Here is a 23,081-nt window from a genome sequence, read left to right as displayed (position 1 = left end):
TACTCTATACATAAACTCTACAGAAAAAGTATGATACTGCAGATATCTATCGGAAGTTCTTTGATTTTCACACAGAAAATTCATCACTTTGTCCCACTGTGCGCCGCGGACAGAGCGGGAAGAATGAGAACGAGACAAAGACACAATGAGAGAGAGAGAGAGAGAAAGAGAGAGACAGGTTCGGAGAGTCATGGCGCTTCCCATCCTCCGCGCGGCGCGTTTTTTCCGCACGGAACGGTCTCGAATGGTCCATCGCGTAATACTGTGACGTGGTACGTAGGTGGACAAGCAGATGAAAAACACGGGACGATGTCACTGGCAACACGAGGAGCCGTTTAAAGCGATTCGCGGGCACACGTTCTCTATACTCTATCCTGTGGTCTGATAGATTTGCGTGAGAAGCGGCAAAATGACGCGTGGCGCGACCCGATGCAACCCATCGCAACATGGTGTGCGAGTTCGAGGACGGGGTGGAGGGGAGTGCCAGGACAAGGCAGATGGGAAGAGGGGTGGCATGCAGCAGGGTTCGCTTTGTGGGGGGGGGGAGGGAGAGCGACAGAGGGGCGAGGGGCCGGCGCGCGTGCCCCCACCAGGCGGAGGCGGCGCTTACGGCCGCACCAAGCCTCTATATAAAAGCGACAAACCCCCCGATCTGATTAGCAAAGTTCCAAAACATACGTAAAAGCGCATTTCATTCATATTTCGAAGGACCTGTGTGAAGCGTTACACAGCTTGTCAGAAGAGAAGCCGGCTCGAAGTGCATGTACACAAACACAAACAAACTGAAGCTCTTACACGTGTGTATGTTGCGTATGCACGCGCGCAATTAGCGTACACAACATATATGTATAGATAGACAGTATATATATAGAGGTCGATTGATAGGCAGATTGAAAAGTTGAGTGCGGAGGATCGGTAGAATCGAGGAACAACAAAAAGGAGCAGAGAAGACAAAGAGGAGAGAGAGACATTTAAATATAGCTACTAAAACGCAACCTAGTCGTCGTGGAAACGAGTCAAGTCGGCCGGGGACGGTTCGAAACGACGATCCACGAGGTGGATAGCAGCAGCAGCAGCAGCAGACACGGTGCAGGTGCAGCCGAGACCCGAAGTCGAAAACGGTAGCTCTCGAGGAGGCGAGAAGCCAGACCACGAAGAGGCCACCAGCAGGCCACGACGGAGTAGCAAGTGAGATGAGACGTGGCGAGCCGAGCCGAGGCTAGGCTAGGAGAGGAGAAAGGAGAGGCGAGACGGAGGAACCAAAGGAAGACTGGCCAGGCACCGCGCATTGGGGCGCGATACGATAAAGGGTAGCGGTGGTGATCAGTGGTACCGCTCTGGAACCACTGCGGCTGGACATAGGATATCGAGGACATAATAAACGCGCTGGATCATCCGCGCGGCCGTATCTCTCAACCTTTACGCGTTAATCTCTCTATCTCTCTCACCCTCTATCTATCTCTCTATATCTCCGTGCGCAACCTCGCACCACCTGTGCGCGAATCCGGAGAACAACATCGTGAGAACCGCTTTTGCTTATCGATCTATTCCGAGGGATAGATTAATCCGCCTGTCAAACGTCAGCTGAACGTCGAATATCGTTTCGGAAACAGTCTACCTCCTACTATTTCGAACACTGCTTGAACGAGGATAAAGAAGAAGAGTCCTCGCGACTGGAGGACCCAGTTTTTTCGAAGAGGAAACGTCCCGACAGCACAACCGCCAGGATGTCCGGCTCTCAGAGGAGACAGATGATGAAGAAATGGCCTCTGTGCCTAGTGCCCCCTTCGAGAGCGAAGGTAAGACAATTACACACTGTGCTACTATCTTTCACGTAACATATAACCGCGCATTCGGCCGTTCGCAACCATCCAAACCGACCAACCGACCCAACCGTTCTCCGCCGTCGCGTTTTCGCTTCCCATGCCACCTAGCTCTTTCTCTCTCTCTCTGCCTCTTGCTCGTGTCCGTCTCTCTATCTCTCTTCTCACCGGCTGGCTCTGTCTCGCTTTCACCGGCGCCTCTCTTTCCTCGATTCCGCGCTCTCGCCGGCTCGTTCCGACTTCCCCTGCCGAGCTTCTGGAAAGTTCCACCGGCTGTCGCGTGGTCGGCATCGACTCCGCTATCAGCGACCGAGAACGACGCCGGTGCCAAACGACGCCCGTTTTTTCCCTCCTCTCTTCGCGCTGCACACAGCTGCAACGCTGTTCTTCAACTAAGCCTTTTCGATTACGGTCCACGACGGGCTCGTTCGTTCTTTCTCGAGACACCGGTGCCAAATGGCGTCTCGCGACGGTAACGCTCTCGGGAACACTGTGTTTGCTCAGCTTTTTCCCCGCCGTCTCTTGCCACGCTTGTACATATTTACACGGCTGTTACCGCGATGCGTGCCGCGCACGCATACACGCGCACTCCGCACACCCGAAAATCTTATCATCCATCCCGTCGGAACCACCCGCCAGACGCAGATTGCACTGTGACGACACGCGCGTTTCGTGAAAATCGCGCGCACCACGGCGGAGAACGACCACCGGAAATCGCCGGCTACATGTCGATCGGCCGACTTCTCTACTGTACGCCGCGTCTCTTTGTCCTAGTTCCTGTTTTCTTGGTGTGCGACGCTTCTTCCCCTCTTCCGGTACGATTCTCACGAATTCCTCGTCGGCAAAGTCGGGCAAACGTTGTTTCGATCGACCGATACGAAATTATTCGTCATCCGGAACTGTTGATTTACGGCTGCGGATCTCTGTGCAAAATCAGAATAGACTGCGTGAAGGTCGATTTATGCTATCCGCACGGACACGGATCGTTTCCGTGTCGGCACCGTTCCGGCACAGACAGTGGTATTCTTCGCGAATACTTTGCGGATAGTATAAATCGACCTCAAATAGAAATTTCATTTGTCGCGCGAATGGTTTCCATCAGCTGGAACATTGATATTATTGTATTCCTCTAATCTGCCGCTGTTGTAAAACGCGCTTGCTCGTATTTCTCATAAATGCATAAAATTCGTAATCTATTTATGACTGCAGCCGGCAACCGAGTGTCGATCGATACGGCTAATCGGCAGACCTCGGTGTAACGAGCGAAGTAATAACTAGACGGCGGATCTTTATGCAAAACAAACGATGACGATTCAAGAACATAAAATCTACAATAATTTTGATATTCTATTTATTTGTAATTTTTAATGCGGATAACGAATAACAATTCATTCGAACAATGCCCAACTCTGCTCGAGGCTACGCACCTCTTTGCGTCTCTCTCTCTCTCGCGTGCCTCCATGTTTCACCTGTGCACCATCGCGCGCATACGCACTTTCACGGACACCGCGCGCACACGCTCCCATCGAGCCCGGCAACCGTAGATATAAGACCGCATGCTCCCGCGTGTGTTGCCCGGGTCCCACACAGCCCAGCCGTATCGACCGGAATGCACGCGCGCGCCTGTGAACTTTGTCCCGGCAGTTTCCGAACATTCGTTCTCTTACTTTCGTTGCGGTTTTCTTTGTGTGTTTATTACAGTCACCCCTCGCATAGTGTTGCTACCTCGGGGGTACGGTGGTTCGGAAAGCGTAGAAGTACTACAGCTTGTCAAATCTAGCTGTGCGGCTGACGGAAACATGGGAATGGGCAAACAAATACAAGGATTTCCCCTTGCGGGGGACATTCAGCCGCATAGCTAGATTTGACAAGCTGTACGTTCTTCGACGTTTGCCGAACATCGAGAAGGACAGCGCTTAAAGAGACAATATGTACTTGCATTAGTATTGCCTCACCGATATCCGACCTCTGATCGTGTTACCGGTTACATTGTAGCACAACCAACCGCCCGAGGAGGATAAGAATGTAACACTATCCGTAGATGCGAAAGTCACACTATGCGAGGAAAGACTCAGTATTGTCTCTTCGATTTTGTTACCATTCTCTTACCTCGTCGACCGCTAAACAGTTTGCTTTTCGTCGTCCAGAGACAGTCGCTAATGAAAATCGGCTAGACGCGGGGCCGTCGTTGTTGGACGCCGCGATCCAGCGAACGATCGATCGATCGTTGCTCGTTCCACTATCTCTTTCTCTTTCTCTCTTCCGCTCGCTGGATCACACGTCTCGCCACGTCGTCCTCGCTGGGCAGTAGGGATGGCGTGTACTGCTACTTTTGGATCACTCGTGATGCTATCACGATCGTTCCCAATCATGGTGATTTTTCACAGTGATTTTCCACGCCATCGCTACTTGCCAGCCGCCGTGACGCTTGAATAAAAACAGGGAAAAAGATAAGACGAGAACGGAAAAACTCTTCTCCCATATGTAATTTGTCGAAGTTTGGATTGTCTTTTAGGACTTGTCGTTCACCAGAATTGTCGGCCGACGTGTTACGAGTCTAAAGGTGGCGTACGCTTTTGTAAAGCAAGATACCAAGAGAAAAAACAGAAACAAGTTCAATAAACGATTTATATATACGTCACGATAATTAGTTTCTAAGTATTTTCGGACCTGCTTTCCACACCATTTCACTAGCCTCGTTCATATATATATATATATATATATATGTATCTTTCTTTCTCTTTCTGTCATTCTTGTCTTCGCGATAAAACGCCGCGTTGTTAAAGTTACGTCGTTGTTTCCACCCGTTTCTCGTGATTTTCGTTTTTCCACCGGGTACCGGGGAGAATCACGCGAAAACGATACGCGTTTGTTTGCAATTCCGTGATTCGATCGCGTACTTCGCACTCGCAGGATACGCCTAGCCTGATCTTTACCACGTGTTCGCCGCATCAAGAGGGATCAAAGGCGCGCCGCCGCCGGTGTTCACGCAAACGAACTTCTCCGTCGTCGAGGAAACGAAATTACGCGCCTTGATAACACGGATCTCGCACTCGCGTGATTTCCAGCTTTCGCCGTATTTCTTCGTAGGGGACACGAATACCGCAAAGGGATTTCGTCTCGGCTAACGCTAAGTCTACCGAGCACTAAAAGCGACTCGAACGATCCACGGAAATTTCAATAATTGTAAGAATTTGTTCAATAATTGTATAAGTCGTTCGGTCGGAAGCGGTAGATTTAGCGTTAAAGGATGATACCCTCCTGTTCCGGTTCGCCGGAACCACGGCTCCGAGAGCCGGCGAAGTTCGCGGGGTCCTCGATGGCGATCAACTGCCGCGAAATCGCCGGATACTCGAGAGAAATGGGAAAGAATAGGTAAGCTGCAACCGCGGGTTTCACGCGCATCGCTGATAACGGACGGCGGAGGAGAGCCGTATATCGTCGGCAATGACAGCTTAGTTACCCGAGATTCAAGAACTATTATCTAGTCGTTGTTTCTCTCTTTCCCCCGCATCTCTGTACCGCTTCTCGTAGACTAATATATATTTCGGCCAGCAAGATGTGGGCCCTGCAGTCGACTTATCTCTACGTTAATTGTCACGGACGCAGCGCTAAAATGCTTCGTCAGCCACGAGTGTCTACGCCGCTGGTACGTCACTATTGCTCTAAGTCTACGGGAAAATTTCGCTCGGATATTCGTCGAGACACGTTCTGCGCGTAGTTTCTCTACCGCATCGTAAGCTCTGGATGCGTTCATCATGGAACGGACAAGGGCAGCCGTCCCGTAACGTTTCTGGATCGCGATCGATCGTCCTATCGAGCTGAGAACGAAAGAACGGGTCTGAAAAAGTCTGAACTGTGCGAGCTCGCGATTAAAAAAATGATGAAACGTTTTCGCGACGTATCGCGTCCCCTAATTTTTCTCGTTCTTTCTCTCCCTGTAGACGCGCTTTCAGTCTCACCTCTATCTCTCCGGTTCTTTCCTTAGCTCGAGATCTCATCGGATCGCCAGTCATCGCTGCTCTATGTGCCTCTGATCGTCACTTTCTTTCGTCCGCCTGTTCCATATTTGTGTGTTCCCTTTCGTGTAGCGTTCAGTCATGGTTCTCGTCCGTTGCATTCATTCTGGGAGAGATTCGAGCGATCTGTCCGATCTCGTTCGAACACCATTGGGACCAGCTGATCGGACAGCCTCTGTCGAGGGCTCTCTCGATCACGGAGAACAACGCGACACGTTCGAAAACCGTCCCTTCGGACAAAAGTCGTCTCTCTCTCTCTCTCTCTTCCTGGAGATTCGAACGAGTTTTCATATCCGGCTCACGCGCGAATCTCGTGGCGACGCTATCAATGACACGGACGAGAGACGGAAGGAAACGGCGCTACGCAGTGCATTCGCGGAAACACCGAATCATCCGTGTGCAACATGTAAATAAGAATGACGCAAGCACGAGTCGTTCTTGCGGGAATTCGAAATATCCGAAGCCGGGAGCATCCATCGATCGCGTTCGCGTGCGAGAAGCAAGGGCGGCGCTCTAGGGACATGGGGTTTTCAAAGGACGGAAATAGAAACGCCGGCCGATCGAAACTACGCCCAGGCGGAACGTTAAATATACATCTCGCGTGGGCGTCTCGTATTCTGAAAATGACAGAGCCGCGCGAACCAAGCGTCCGTGATCAAAAAACAAACGAGACTCGTCATTCGTCGTTGCCCTAGTCTTTTCTGGATCGGGTCTGTACTTTCCGTTGGAGCCGGCGCTTTCACCGGGAATCCCGTTCGATGTGCTCGTAGAAAGTCTCTGTTAATCGCGTTTCCAGTTAAACCAAGCGCTCGAGTATTCCCGGAAATCAGCTGAGGAATTTATGACGCGTTCGTGGCTCGACGCGACGCGCCGTTACATCGGTAGACACCGGATTTCATGCATTTATGACAAAACTCTCAGTACTTAGGTGGAGTTTCAAACAGCGAAAGCAATAGATAGTATACCAGAATACTGTCATATCAGTTTCAATCGATTAAACAGATCGCGAAAGAAAATCAATTTCAATTTCACTCTGGTTTGATGCAATTCAGTCGGAGAATTTTTATTTCGCATAAACATCCGCTGTTGATCGGTCGTGCGATTCGATGAGCTTCGGATCTAACGGAAACCACACGTTCAACCTCTGCTCGAACGATAAAATCGCAAATGCGAATCTCGCGCGCGCCATTCTCGCTTTTCGCGATCTCCACCTGGCCGACCGCCGCTGCTCGTTGGTACGGAAACCGAGGCAGAGGTTGCGCCACTGTCGATGGCTTTAGAATGCAAATTGCAATTTTATTGGATTCGTACATATCAACATGCTAAGGAACACCGCTGTCATAGATGGGGAATTCTTTGCTACGATAATCAGAGAGAGAGAATAGCATTAAACCGGAGTGAAATAGAAATTGATTTTTAGGCAATAGGTTGAGAATGATGTGACAGCGTTTAAACGACACCCACTGATTTCTGTGATAAACGCATCAAGTCCACCGATAACTAAAATCTGCGCTCCTCGTAGTACAGGGAGTCGCCGCGGCACGAGGACTCGTGGCCGTTTACGAAATTCGCGGGAAAGAAGAAGCGCGTTATCGCGCGGCGCGTTACTTGTTTTCTCGGCGATGCGACAATGAATAATGAGCAACGCCGATGAGGCATCGATGGATCGAGGACAATCGGATATCAAGGAGAACGTTCTTATCTGCGTCCCGTCCAAAGTAGAAACGATAGCGCTAGTAAACAACCAAATAAACGACCCTAGGAGATGATCCGCGCGTTCCCGAGCTAGTTTTAGCTTTTCGACGAGATCGAAGTTTTCCGCTCGGGTGGGGAATATTGCGATTCTAGGTCTGGGTCGGTAGAACGCGCACGCTCTGACGAAAACTGTTGATCGAAAATCAAGATACACAAAGGGGAGAACAAAGGTTAAATTTTATGATTGGACCGTGGATCTTTACGCGAAGAAATATTGTATGAAACAACGGGTCAGATAGGACTTCCATTCTTTTATTCTTTCTTGAATGATTCTAATCGGTGATTAGACGGATTATATCATCAAATGCCTTTAATATGTTTCGTTCTTCCTTTAATAAACTGAACAACTTGAAAATAATTCGATATTGTTGATATCCTCCAATGCACGGGTTAAAGATATCCACTGTTTTGTCGAACCGCTCTTCTAAACACTCGGAGCTTCTCTTACATAATTCTATTGTGTTGTTGTTGCATCGCGTAAAACGGCTGTTCGCAATAAAATTCGCATGCTAATTACGAGCCTTGCGTAGCGCAACAGATGAAATCGATTAAAAATCGAGGAAAGTGTCGAGGAAATCGTCGCGTGATAGTCCACGCATAGTAGGACTCCGATAATACGAAAGTCAATTCATTCTCTCTTACGTTCGCAGCATAGCAGCTGATATTCACATAATTCGATTTCTACCGATGACGTTGTATTCGACATATTCGTTGACTCTTGGACCATTTTCGAAATTAACCGAATCACCTATGAACGACTTAGAGAAATAGAAAAGTACGAGTTTATTGGAAGCAAGAATTTTAATGAAATCATTCATTTGTTAGTTATACGAATAAACGGTTGTTCATTGTTCACTGAATTGACGAAGCCCCGCAAATCCTACAGTAAAAACTGATAGACTCATTTGTTTTTTAAATTGTCACTTGGACCAGACTTTCTCATAATTCGGGGCACAAACGCAACGCAACTTTTCATAAAATAGCAAAATCGTGGCCGTCCGGATGGCGATATGTAGACTGTAGATGTTTATGCGAAATATAAAAATTGTCTACATCGATTGCAAGAAATAGAAACTAAATTTATTGCTATTTCTTCCCTTAATGATTTTCACAGAGTAGAAATGCATAAAGATCCGCAGTCTAGTGACATGTCTCAGGACCATTTCGGCTAAATGGAGTCTCGCCGTGCTGTTCTTCTCGTTCTTGAAATCGCGGCGCATCGATCGGTGGAACAGAGGTTGGAGGGGAAAACTGTTGATCGGTGCGGTTGCACGATTATTCGAAACGCGCAACGATTATTTGCAAATCTATGCGGAATGACGTGAACAGTTGATTTTCGCTTAACAAACGGACACCGTTAGAAGGTCATTAACGTCGTAGCGTGCTGGCGATACGCGTGTAATCATCCGAGCGTTGTTACTTGGAGCGTGATTGCCCGGGCGAAGAGATTTCGGTGGTCCCGAGTCCGGAGAGGATTAATTAGTGTCAGCACCCCGTTGTCGACGGGCCGCCGCCATCCACGAGCGGTGGCGTTCGCGAATGTGTACGCGACTCGGTCTCCGTCGAGAGTTCACCAGGAGGTTATCAGCGGAACCAGGGGTAAAAGTCATCTAATCGAGCGTGCCGCGGGAATCACGTTCCGCGCATCCGCCGCTTTTCGTCATTGGCTCGTTACGATAATCATCATGCCGTCTCTTTCGCTCCCGGCGAATCGCCGATAAACGAATCTAGTATAAATACGGCAAGTTTGAAGTTTCATCCCCCTGTCGAGACAGTTCGGTTCACAGTCTTCGGTGGTCAGAGTTCCGCGGTACCGTTGTTGGCCGACGACCATAAGCGCGCGACGTCTTCTCCATCCACAAGATCGCCGACAACCCCCAACGGTCACAACCGCGAAATACGCACACCGTGATCGTGGACCAGTGAAACGAATTCCTGCAACCGTCGCCAACTCCACAGGATCCTCATCCGTCGGGTCGGTACGGTCAACCGTCATGGTTGATTCGCATTAGAAGTACCATTCGTCTCGTGCGCGGTGTACGTATCCCGTTCTTTGATCTTTCCGTTTCCGGATCGATCTCGTTCCAAAGGGTGGTTACAGTTTATTGTACCCCGATGGTAACCGCAGTGCGAATCAAGACTCTGATGCGAATCAAGCTCAGGTTGCGATTGTCCCGTTTCGGGAGAACAGTCGCTCATTTTCCGAATATCGTCGCGACTCGCTAGCCTAGAACCAAACCAGGCATGGGAAGAAACCTGTCTTGCGCTGAATCTTTAGAGGGCCGGCATTTTTGAAAAGTTGAATCGACTTGACGAAAATTTCGAAAATCACGGTCCGGCCCTCCGATGGTTGGAACAGAGCAACTAGGTTCCCCATGGACCAATCTTTGCTGATCAATAGACAGCGGATCTTTATGCAAACTAAAAATGTCCTACCCGAATCGCAACAAACCGGAGTGAAATTGATTTACTCTGATATAATATGTTGAATCCGCTGTCTACCGATTGGCCGGATCATCGAGAAGATCCAGGAAGCAAGGGTTGACGGATCGTTCGTCTGTTTTCAGGAGCTAAGCGTTCCGCAAAAGAGCTACACGAAGGTGCCGACGGTCGACAGATCGTCGACGAACAATTCGGGCATCAGCCTCGATTGCTCGTCGAACACCACCCTCGCGACAACCGCGAGCCCGTTCAACAGCCAGACGGCTCTGATCGTGGAGAAGAAGAGTCCTTCGGCAGGAAACACCGCTGCGACACCCGTCAGCCATTATTATGAACAAAACCTGAGGAACACCCACCAAAAGGGCCTGCACGAGTCTTCTCGCATCTACGACCCCCTCGACAAAGACCTAGACCACGGTTACAAACAGCTACAGCCGTTGTTGGTCGGCGAACAAACTCCGTACACGGTAGTCAAGGGGTCCACGATGAGCTCTCAGGATGTCAAGTCGCCGAAGGACCCGATCAGCCACGAGAAGCTACACGATGAGTTCCAGAGGGAGCCGCAGCCGACCGTGCGGGTTGCCATGCAGGTAATTCATTTTCTCTTATATGCTTCGGTCCAAATAAGAAGGTACTTACTAGCCGACACGAATTTAAGACTCTACTTCGAATATGACTCTAACGGAAGTCGTTTATTGGCTAATTCCTCTATTCCTACTCCGCCGACTACGCGGTCATTGGCTGACGCGCAACAACATGCGCAGAACGAGTACCTTCTTATTTGGACCCAAGTATAGCTTCTGTTCGGTTGATTGTGGATTTCCACAGCCCGAATTTCCTTGCGGATTCAGTTTAATAGTTCAGCTAGATACATATATGTATGTACATCGAACCATTCCTCAAACATTTTCATAAAGCTACGACCCACCGCCCTCGATCGCGCCACAAAATGGTGGGGATACAAACGGAACGCTAACAGTAGGGAGGCGAGACTTAAGCGAGGAAGGACAGCACATTCTACCGGAAATTTCTGAGCTGCTACCGTGAATATGTTTGCGTTGATCTTGAGATCCTCGACGTTCGACGAGCACGCGCGATCGCTCGAAGCTCGCTTTGAATCGAGAAACGAGCCGCGCCGCGATTTTTATACGCGGGCTGCGAAACTTTCTCGCGCGCGTTACGTTTCTCGGCTTTGCCGGTACGTTTCTGCTCGCGTACCAGCCTCAAGGATACGCGCTACGCCGAGGCAACCTTGATCCATTTGTTGGTTCGCCTCGGCTCGCAGAGGTTCGAACTTGACGCGAGACCGATGGCACGGGGAAACGAGGAAACTTTTCGATCGCGGCTCAATGCCCCTCGGAGTCGGAGCGTCTTGGAATTCGTGTCTTGCAATCGTGACTTCCGGTGTCCCTGGAACGGCGAACCTGCCTCGCTCCACCCCGAAGGACCCGATCGACCGTTCCGCGAAGTCAGCTAATATTTTACGATCTCCAGCCTCAAAACTGTACCTTCCGATCGAATCGTCGAGGAACTGCAGCCTACTCGTTCTTATTAATTCGTACAACTAACTTGTTTTCATTGCTCTCCGTTGATCGCGTTTATCTGTATTTCAATTGATCTTTCCCGTTTTCTACGTACTCCGCTATCTTGCACTTCCTCTATCTTTATTTATCTGCTCCGGCCGGTTCTCGGTATTTTCTTAATTATCTGCCGACCAGTAACGTACACAATCTCGCTTCCAGCTTCGATTTCATTCACTAGATTAATTTGCAACTTCTGTTGGGTGACAAAACCAAATCCGAAAGTAAAATTGGTGTTACAAGAAACGAAGCGATTACTAGAATCGGATGCTATTAATGTAAATCCTTTTCGAGAAACGAAGTTTCTACAATACATATATGTATTAAGAAACATAAACTTCGCATGCTTTAACATGACGCGGTTCTCGACGAACATTCTACGCGTTGGCGTGAACAAACACATAACCCGCCACATAAATAATAGTTCGAAGTAATCACTGCCGCCGTGAAATGTTTAGGTTCGCGGTTCGGCGAAGAGTCCTCTAGTCTCGTTCATTTTTTTCCGCGGTCGGACAGATCAAATCGAATCGAATCGAACGGTCGCGGGTGCCCGCGTACTTCCCCCGTTCCGCTCGATCTAAACTCGAGAGGATCGTGATCTTCGCGTTTACGACATCCGCGCGCGTTGCGTACAGATGCACTTCGTATTGCGCAAATAGACGTACACGAATAAACATCGCGAGCTACAACGAGCCCCGACATCGGCCGCGTTATGAAAGCTCTTTTCTCGAGCGACCACGACCACGAGGCTTGTTCCGCCTCGATCTTCGCGCAAAGATCCGATCTCGATCACCTCCGCGGCCTGCTTTCCCTTTCGCTTATGAGAACGCGAGATTTTTTCGGCGAGATCCTCGCCTTTTCGCACGGTCCTGATTTCGGCAGGAAACCGTGGAAACGTAAACTACATTCGTAACTCTTCGTGCCTTTCGTTACGTAAACTGTGGCTGCTCGAGACGCGCTCCCGACCATAAGTCATCGGACTTATTCAAATTACGATGCAGACGTTTTTTTTTTGTTATTAAAGGACCTATATTAATTTTAGTGCACGCCAGAACGTAGTCCGTCGATTCAACCCTTAGCAATAATAGGAGATTGTACGCGTTTAAGGTAAAAACACCGATAGTTGACCGGTTAACAATAGTAACGATAATGTATCTTCATCGTGCACTTGTTATTACACGAAGCGAAAGAATGAAAACAATGCGTCTGCTTATGATGTCGCGAGCGAACATGATTAAGCACGTTCCGGTGACGTTGCTGTACAGTCTTAAACGGATTTTACAAATGCCGCTACTTCATTAGTTTAGTGTTGATTTTCATCGCATTGGAAAATGAGCGTTGACGTTGAATCTAATAGTTCGATTAACTCTTCGTCTTAGATTACGGATCGTTGTGCAATCTCCCATTTTAATGATGAACTAGAATTACGATTATTTTTCAACAAACGCTCTGTTACGTTTCGCAAGCTCGCGCAGCTCACAAACAAGTAGAAAAGTAGCATAAGGGTTGAAAGGTCGGTGCGAAGGGGACGAGAAAAATCTCTGGCAAAAATTGCAAGAGAAGTTGTAAACTTCGTTTAAGCTCTCGGTTCTGCGTTGCGTTACGGTACGGTTACGTGTTACGCGCGAGTGGATACGGGCTCGAGATAGCGCATGATCGCCTCGCATAACCGAGAAACCCGCGAGAAAACGAGAGGGCACGCGCGGATCGCGACACGTCTGCGTCTGGTGCGGATCTCGCGCGTGTTTCGCTCCGAAAGAGAGACAATTACGGAAAACAAAAGACGAGCGAATGCAATGCAACGCGGTGCATGCATGCATGCATGCGTCGGCCGGTTGGCCGTGCATGCACGTCCGTATGGCGTTGCTGCCGACCTTGCGCACTTTTGATAATAACCGGAGCCGACTTAATTACTTTCCGAGTATATAACAAAACAGATCTGCTTCTCGAGACATCTTTTAAACGATACTAACCGATCCGATCCGAGTGGAAGCCTGTAAGCGCGTTTCGCAAGCCGGAAATTCTACTTCCGCGTGTCTGTTTCGATTCGTCTACTTCCGGTACCGTTGCAAGCCTTTTCGGACAGGTTGTTCCGGCTGCCGAGCCGAACTGTAGAAACGACTGATCGATTCTCCTACACGCGAGAAAAGAAAAGAAAAGCGGTCCGGCGAAGGTTGGTTACGCAACGGTTTCGAGGAAGGCCGACGAAGAAGTTCTCGCTTAGAAAACTGGATCCGTGATCCGTGTACGAATTTCGCGTGGAAAAGTTCGTAGCGAGCATCGGACGCGTTTGTATCTCGTGCGCTGACCAGTTTCGGCGCGTGTCCGTCTCGCCGCCCTCGTGTCTCTCTCTCGGTTTCGCGTCCCCTGACAGGACCCGTGACGACACGTGAACGTAACCACCGCGGCGGCTGCCTCTCGAAACGGAACCCACCACGTGCCGACGAGAACGGGCACAAACGCGGTGCGTCGGGCAAGATCGACGGAATGGCACGAGCCGGGCTCGCGCGTGTAGGACCTGCAAACGCGAAACCGAGACCGAGACGATCGCGCGCATACACACACGTATATGTACATACGTGTATAATCGTCCGATTCGCGGACGATGGATCCTCGCCGCGTAAAGGGAAGGGATAGGCTCGCGGCCCCCCAGCATCGTTCCCTATATAAGCGGAGAACCACCCGTCGGTCCACGAGTGCCAATAACGAGCGTCAATATTTTACGGACGTCGACGTCGTCGTCGTCGTCGTCGCGGGAACAGAAACGCGAGTAACCGGGGCGCGAACAACACCGATCGAGAAACAACAAACGGGCAACAAGTTACCGGAACAAAACCATAACAGGGTCGAAGCTCTATATCGCGTCGGCGAACCTCGCGGACCTCCTGATCCGCTCCGTTCAGTTCTTCCAGTTCGATCGTGTCGAGATCGATAGCAAACGACGCGTGGCGCACGGCGGAAAGTTTCCGTTCGCATCGCCGACTTTCTTTGTTTTTCACCGTCCCGATTTGGCAGCGTCCTAACCTTCGACCATGAAGATTCTTATGCGAGCGGACACCCATGTGAACATCGAAGTACCGGGCAACGTGCCAGTCGCTAAGTGCACCTTCACTCAGGTATCCGATACGACCTACGCGCGAATGAATTTTTTCCCTGAACAGCTTTTCCGATCGTCGCGGCTCCATCCCGAGAACTGCACGCCCGCGCAACCCACCCTTTCCGCGATCAATAGCGTGCGCGCCACGCCGCGCCTCTCCTATTCCTCGATCGCTGGATCCTATCGCAATTCGATCGACCACCGAATGTCCTTCCGTATCGAGTATCCAGAATGCATCGTGGCCTCCCGATACGCGCGCGTGATCGCCTCAGTATCGACCAGAGAATGCGGCAAGGTTTGTGAAATCGTGTCGAGATTGCTGCTCGCGAGCTTTAGAATTTGGAGGACGTCGATCGGTCGCGCCGATTCCGAAGACGATGGACAGCTATATGGTTGATAGCAAACCTTTTAGACGCTTCACCGTGCATCTAGACGATCATCCCTAAAGTTATAGACAGTTTTCGGGATACCTAGATCGCTGACCAAGTTTTATAAGTTTCTCGACTGCCCCCCATCCCCGAAATATTAGAGACTCGGGTCTGTCTATAAAACTCCTAACTTTTAAGCTCTTAACTCTTGCTCCCAATCGATCGATATCGATATAGCCTATTTGTAAAGTTACAAGGACCAAGCAGACGTTGAAGCTTTAACGATCGGTTTGGTTGTTTCACAGGTGTTAGCAGCCTTGTCGGTGTCGCTGGGCTCGATGGTGGTTGGCTACTCCACCGCGTACACCTCCCCCGCACTGGTTTCCATGCGTGACAATGCCACGGCCACGTTCGAGGTCACAGATCAAATGGTGAGTGCTAATGATTATTCGGTGTCGTTTCGCCGCGAGCGATGCAAACGATACACTTGTCGCTTTAGAGATTATGCCACTCCGTTCCGCGGTGTCCGGAATGTTTGTAAACGAACGTGCTTCGAGGGGGATCTCGCTCGCGCAATCTCTCCCGCGTTCCACTCGAAAGAGAAATAATTTTATCCGGATTCCCTCGCACTCCGGGAAACCAGCCAAGGTCGGGTGAGCCGCAACAAGGCACGTTTGTTTTCGAACCGATTGCGCGATCCCCTCGAACTTCGGACGTCGATTATGATAAGCAATATGATCGCGGCGGTTTCCGCGAACTTCTCGTCTCCACCTGTCCGGACATCCGCGGAAAGAGGAATCGTACCAGTTCGATTTATTATCGGACTGATTACGCGATCTTCCAAAACTTCGGGCGTCGTTCGTGATAAGTAGACTGCGGATCTTTATGCAAAATAAAAAATGTACGCATTAATTGCAAGAGTCAAATAAAAATTTCGTTCTTCTTTTAATTATCTGATCGAGGTGAAACTAATAAAACACTGGTGGTGTTAAATCTTTTAAATATGTCCACTGTTTTAAATTGTACGCACCCCTTTCTGTTATAAATGCATAAAATCCGCAGTCTAGTGATAAGCGTGCCACGGATTTTACGCGAACCAGAATGTTTCTGCATCGACGCAGGAAACTTCGCAGTCTAACAATAAGTAAATTACTGTCGCGTGTTCATCGCCACCTGCCGAAACTTCCGGATAAAATAGAACTCTATTCTCGGAAACCGTGCACGGTTGCCGAAGAAGAAGCTCGAAGCTATCAGCATTTTCCAACCGGACAGAACCGAGCCGTTAACAGATGGAGAACATCGGTTGTCGATATCGTGTCGTTCAAAGTTCAGTTGCATCGGTTTTATGAAACGGTAAATACGATGTCAAAGGGTTAATAGTATCAATATCCTAAAGCCAATACAAACAGAATTGGAATTCTATGACTCGTTGTTCTTTTCGCGAACCATTGTATCCTCCAGTGGCGTGTTCATCACTTTCCCGGCAGATTATTGTCGAAGGTTAACATTAAACCCAATAATTGTTAGATAATTTCGATCGAATGAAAATAATATTTCCGTATTCTTCAAGTGTTGATTGTATATTTTGCATTTCATCATTTTTGCCATAAAATCCGCAGTCTAACTATGACAATCTATTACTCAACCCGACAGACTGTTATTTATCCTGTAGCGGGTAAGAAATCTTTGAAGCATCGCTTCTAGAATATCAAATAGGGACTCTATCTGTCAGAAAGATCTCGGACGCCACTGTGGCATTCGTGGACTCAACGGTGGAATAAAAACGAGCATTCCATTGAATTCCAATCATTGTTGCAGCATTTAACGTCGTAACATGGTAAAGATGAACTAGCGGAAATGGAATTGATCCTTTTTAAGAACTCGAATTTGTTAAATCGATATCGGTACCATAAAGCCAAACACAGAAGGGTGAAGAAAGAGATTGTCTAGATCCGTGTAGGAGATCGTAGCTCGCTCGCAACGATTCGTCCGTTCTCAATCGATCGATCGATCGATCGTTTAGCGTCGCTGGAGCCGAAAGAGGGTACAGATCGGTGAATCTCAGATATCGGCGCGGGTCAATGGATGATTAAAAGTTGAACCTCGCGTGCGTCAATGGTGGGACGATGCCGATGGCTCGATTACGACCCCGTTGGACGGCGGCTCGCATCATCGTCGGTGGGCAGGCCAACCTCGGGCCTCGAGCCTCGGGAAACTGGACGAGCGATTGGCTGGCTGCGTGATCGATGCGATATATCGTAGTAACCTTCGCGAACGATACGCGTCGTCGTGGTTTTGCTCGCGCGAGAATGAGCTCGCGGCCGAGTTAAATCGACAATGCGATACTTCCGCGTTCCCTTCGTCTATCCCCGCTTCCTCTCGTCCGATCGACCTCTTCCTTGGCTCGGCTCCTCGAGGATCGAGGTGCATGTCGCGCGATCCGATTGCTCTTCGATCCGTTGCGCCTATAGCTCACGATTTCCTTCCTTCCATCGCGTTTCCTTTCTTCTCGCCGCTTATTTATATTCGAAGGACGTCGGACGATCACTCCGAACGGCACACCGGTACTCCCGATCGATTCGCGAGATCGCGCTATCAGGCTCGCGTAATTAGACGAGCCGTTACATGCCGACGCTGAACACTCAACGAGAACGCCTGCTCTTTCGTTTCGCAGGGCTCGTGGATTGGCTCCGTGATGCCTCTCGCTGCTTTGATCGGCGGCATCGCCGGTGGACCCAGCATCGAGTACCTCGGCAGGAAGAACACTATACTTGGCACAGCGTTGCCTTTCATCGCAGGTATGTTGCATACTGTATACTGTGCACTGTATACCAACGTCATTTCATTCTACATAGACACCCCGCTCCCTGTCTTTCACCCAAAATACCATACAAGCTCATGATTTCATCGTTGACTCATCCTCAAACGCTGCCTCATCCTCGACCTCTGTCTTTGCCGCATCGCATTCGAACCTTTGCCTGACCAAACATTGACCTATCTCTATTTTTTGCAAATTTTAATTTTTGTGCTCTTTCCGGGATCACGGCTCCGCGTTTATAGTCAATAAAGAAAGCACATTGATGAATGAAGAAAGCCCCGACTCTTCCTGGACAGACCATAGGTTCCCGTTTGGAGGATGCGGTATTAATCGGTCCTCGTTTTGATTACAGCTTGGCTAATGATCGCATTGTCATCGAATTTCGCGATGGTCCTCGTTGGCAGGGCTCTCTGCGGCTTCTGCGTTGGTATAGCTTCCCTGTCTCTACCCGTGTATTTGGGCGAAACGCTGCAGCCTGAGGTGCGGGGTACTTTGGGACTCCTACCCACCGCCCTTGGTAACACAGGTATGAAAAGAACACTTGTATTTCGCAAGCCTCGGATGGCAGGTGGGGTTCGCAGAACCGACGATCATATGTGGGTGACATCATTTCTTATCATTCGAAACGAAGTTTAGTTGTGACGCGATTTGTGTTGCCTAACAATTTCTTATTTATTAAGACAAAAGTGCACCCCACCCCTGATCTAGAAATATGGACGAAGGTTCAAATGAATGTAGACCCCATAGCTATCCGAGGATCGGCGGGAGACCTAGGGTTCGACGATCAAACGCTAAATCCTTGTTCTGGGTCTTCCCATAGGGATTTTACTGTGTTTCGTGGCGGGCATGTATATAAACTGGAGATACCTGGCGCTGCTCGGCGCGTGTATCCCGATTCCGTTCATGGTCCTGATGTTCATGATCCCCGAGACGCCGAGGTGGTACATTTCAAAGGGAAAGACGAAGAGTGCCCGTAAATCGTTGCAATGGCTGCGCGGTCGGGAGACTGACATCACCCAGGAGCTGACGGAAGTAGAAAAGTTGCACGTGGACAGCGAGAGAAGTGCCTCACAGAGTGCCTTCATGGAGCTGTTCAAGAAGAATAACCTGAAGCCGTTCATGATCTCTCTGGGCCTGATGTTCTTCCAGCAGTTCTCCGGAATCAACGCGGTCGTCTTCTACACGGTCCAAATCTTCGAGGTACGTTTATAGTCGTTCGCAGCAGAGCGTAAATTGGCCACGATCGCTTGTCGATGGCTCTAACACGGAGATCGGCAAGAAGTGCTCGTTTCGGCGTACGAACCGCGCGAAAATCGGCCGAAACGAGCACTCGCCGCCGACCTCTGCTCCAGTTGTTCTAACCGCGTGCACGTTCGCCAACAGGACGCCGGCAGCAGCATCGCGAATCTATCAGCGATCATCGTCGGGGTCGTGAACTTCATCTCGGCGTTCGCCGCGGCGACCGTGATCGACAGGCTTGGCAGGAAGATACTACTGTACATCAGCGCGGTGTCGATGATCCTGACCTTGATCACACTTGGCGGTTTCTTCTACGCGAAGAACGTGGTGAAGTCGGACGTGTCGACGATCGGCTGGGTGCCTCTGATGAGCCTGATCGTCTACATGATCGGTTTCTCCCTCGGTTACGGGCCAATCCCGTGGCTGATGATGGGCGAGATCCTGCCGGCGAAGATCCGCGGATCGGCGGCCAGCGTGGTGACGGCCTTCAACTGGAGCTGCACGTTCATCGTGACCAAAGCGTACCTGGACGTCGTCTCGCATCTGGGAGCGTACGGCACCTTCTGGCTGTTCGGCGCGATCGTGCTGGTCGGTTTATTCTTCGTGATATTCTGCGTGCCGGAGACCCGTGGGCGATCCCTTGAGGAGATCGAGAAGAGATTCACCGGTCCCGTGCGGCGAATGAGCGCGGTGGCTAACATGAAACCCATGCCGATGGGCTTCTAACCGTTCCTCCTGGACTAGGTGTGGCCGGATACTAGTAATACTCTCCCTCTGTCATCACCGGATCAGTCACGCGACATTGTGACACGTGCGCGACGGGGAAGATACTCTCACCGTGTCTCGCAAGAAGTCTCCTGGCAGGAATATTCGAAAGGAATGCAAATATTGGATCATTCCCATAAAGCGTGTGGACGCCACGGCCTAACCATTGGCTGCGAGCGAGGATTTTTTTGCGAGGCACGGAGAGTACGCGCCCCCATCGACGGAGTAACGTAGAGCGGGAGAGGCGAGGCTTGATCTGGCCACACTTCCTGGACTCGATAACTAGCCGATATCAACGCGTTCGACGACCGGCAGCAGAATCGTCGCCTGGCCGTGTCCTTTCGAACGTACCCCATAGTTCCTTACATTATCGTGCGCTAAGGGAGCGGGACCGGACGACAGCGGTCGTCTTGTAAATGCTAACTTCTCTCCCCTCCCCTCTGTTTCCGCTTCTCTCTACCTCTCACGACTCGATCGTCGAGGATCGCGCGGACAGACCACGGGACTATCGAAAACGGTTCGCGTATCGTGGAACCGTTCGTGTCCTTTTCAAAAGACAGCTTCTCGGATAGGCTGGATAGCAACGAAATGATATTATATACAATACGGAGCAACGACAGTAGGGGAAGTGGAGGGGTGTCTCTTGCGCGTATCGGACGCTCGTGTATAGTTGTTATATTTTTGTTATTCGATAGTTCTACAGGGTCTACCTCAAATTAGTACTTTTGCGCGCAAGGTATACGAGTAGGGTATCGAGATATCCGAATTATTTAAATGAACGCGCGTGGACAAGGGGAGCTCGGCGGGCTCCGCTCTCTTTCTCTTACTCTCTCTCTCTTTCTCTCTCTTGGCACGTTCCGCGAGAACGTGCCTCTTTTCTTCTTCGAGACGGGAACGCGACAATAACGTTTTTTCGGGACGCGTGATCCACGTCTTGTCCCATGTCAGCGCGCGTCGCGTCGCGTCAGCCTCTGTACATACTTGTCGTAATCGGTGAATGCGTCAACGGACGATTGCGCCAGCCGCGAACCAATTAGATCGTAAGGTATGCATAGTTAAGAAACAGAGATCAAAATAATACGCGTTTATTTTTCCAATGTCGTTTACTGTTGCAACTAGCACGGAAGCGGGCGCAACCGTGACCGAACCGCGCGCAACACGCCAATCGAACAGATTCTGGTCGATCTTTCGATCCTCCGTATACGCGTCGACGCGGATTGATCCTCCCCCCTCCCCCGGACGAACGTTGTCCCCGGGGGCGACGCGGATGGGATTGGATCGGGTCGGGTCGGATCGGATCGGATCTGACCGGAGCGGATCTAATCGAATCTCAACCGAGGCCGAGACGGACTTGCATTGTCCACGCGGACACGGAACTTAAAGTCTTGCCTCGTATAGTGTTACTACCTCGGCTGTGTTACATTATAGCACAACCAACCGCCCAAGGGGGTTGAGAAAGTAACGCTATACGTAGAGACGAGAGTCACACTATGCGAGGGAAGACGTTGTCGTTGTTCGGCACCCGGTTAGACAAAATGTTCTTCGATGCGTTATCGTTGGCAATTGTTTAGGGAACAAAGATCTCATTAGGATCGCATTACAACGTAGAATGTCTATCACGTGTCGATACGGGTGTCCCATCGTCACAGACACGTCTGTGATCATAAGGAAAAACGCCGCGTGCGATAATTTCGAAAAATCTCAGTTTACGCGTTAATCGAACGAGGAAACAAAATTCGAAAGGCTCAAGGAAAGAAAATAATGCTATTTAACCGATGTCGAAGCATCAGCGATCTATAGACAGCGGATTTTATGCATTTACGACAAAAACGAGTAGGTGTAATTTAAAACAGTAAAAACATTAGAAAAGTATGAAAACAGCGTTATATTGGTTTTAACCCGTTAACCACATATTAAGAAAGAAAATAAATTTCTATTTCACTCCAGTTTCACGAAAGCACGTGACGCGCCGCGTTATTCCCGACGGCCACAGACATATCGATAGAGGTCTGAACTTTTAGTTGAACAGTAGGAAGATTCGTCTGAACCGGTGCCGAAACAGTTACCGAACCGATCCGTGGCTAGATGGACAGCGCGGATCCATGTTTTCTCTGAGCCGTGTCCACCAACCACCCGAACCATCGTGAACACGATACCAGTGGCGTTCGCAGCGCAAAAGAACGTCCATTTCGAATCTCACTGTGCTTTACGATGGGACGGGTCAGCGATGCGAGACATTCCTATCGTACGGTTCAACGTACGATACCGTAGCCGTAACCTCCGCGACGCAGGCACCAGATTTCTCTTGGAAACCGCTTGTTAAGTCGGAGGTAATGGTGATAGCGAGCAATCAGGCATGGATTGCCCCGTGGGGCGTTATCGATCTTCCTTCTCTCTCCAAGGCTAGTTCTGCCCCTACGGGCAATCCGGGGCGAACGTTCCCCATGCCTGCGTCGAGCCTACTTGGACAGATCTCAGGAAGTGATCTCCGGACCGTAGAATAACACCTGGCATCTTCTCCGCGATGAATGAAAACGATTGTGATACCGTTAACAAGTTCCATGCCACGTACTTTCAGTTCTAAAGGCTCTACTATACATGTATATATACATATATATATATATATATTTTCGCGCAAATCTTTTGCGCACGGAACCTGTTGAAGCCGCTTTTGCACAGAGTTCTCTTTGTTTACCAGCTCGCTGCATCGTTACCTCCTTATATGCAACGACTCTCACTGTCAGATGCGCGCGTTAACCCCTTTGAACCGTAAACACGTTGCCGGACTTTATACTTTTATCAGTGTATTATACTTTTGTGTTTATGCGACGTCCACTCGTACAGCGAGCGAGCGCGCGTGCTTCTTGTCCGAGAGTTATTCGGTGCTTGCCAGATTTCTCACACTTGGACAAAGGATTTGTTTGAAAAGCGTAACATGGGCGCGTTAAGTTTGATGTCGTTTATAAGTTATTCAAATAGAACGATCCACGCGAGAACTATTCAGTTATCCTCGTTCTTCTCTTATCCGACCTTCTCTTCTCTCCTCCCTCCACCTTTCTACAGATATCGAAAGCGAAAAACACATTGAAACATGACCTTTACGAGCCGTGATTTATTTACTCTTTTAACAATGAGAGATGTTTCCGATCGATCTCATAAATAGAATGACATTGTT

At 49.7% G+C, this 23,081-nt stretch overlaps 2 protein-coding genes across 4 annotated transcripts in view; one reads left to right on the top strand and one right to left on the bottom strand.

Moving 5' to 3' along the window:
* LOC143209046 (RING-box protein 2-like) overlaps positions 1 to 23,081 on the bottom strand; it is a 31,081-nt gene that overhangs the window by 7,114 nt on the left and 886 nt on the right. The window lies entirely within an intron of this gene.
* On the top strand, positions 651 to 22,913 carry Tret1 (trehalose transporter 1). 3 transcript variants are annotated; one of them, XM_076424171.1, is made up of 7 exons: positions 651 to 1,799; positions 10,165 to 10,629; positions 15,390 to 15,515; positions 17,759 to 17,882; positions 18,255 to 18,428; positions 18,723 to 19,102; positions 19,286 to 22,913. In XM_076424171.1, the coding sequence occupies exons 1-7, from the start codon at positions 1,728 to 1,730 to the stop codon at positions 19,865 to 19,867; spliced, it is 1,923 nt and encodes a 640-aa protein (XP_076280286.1). In that variant the 5' UTR covers positions 651 to 1,727; the 3' UTR covers positions 19,868 to 22,913. The 3 variants fall into 3 exon arrangements, with proteins under 3 accessions (XP_076280286.1, XP_076280288.1, XP_076280289.1); XM_076424173.1 differs by lacking the exon at positions 651 to 1,799 and adding an exon at positions 8,635 to 9,196; XM_076424174.1 differs by lacking the exons at positions 651 to 1,799; positions 10,165 to 10,629 and adding an exon at positions 10,661 to 14,735.

The sequence above is a fragment of the Lasioglossum baleicum genome, chromosome 5, assembly GCF_051020765.1.
Source record: "Lasioglossum baleicum chromosome 5, iyLasBale1, whole genome shotgun sequence".
Taxonomy (NCBI): domain Eukaryota; kingdom Metazoa; phylum Arthropoda; class Insecta; order Hymenoptera; family Halictidae; genus Lasioglossum; species Lasioglossum baleicum.
This window is presented reverse-complemented; position numbering and strand designations above follow the sequence as displayed.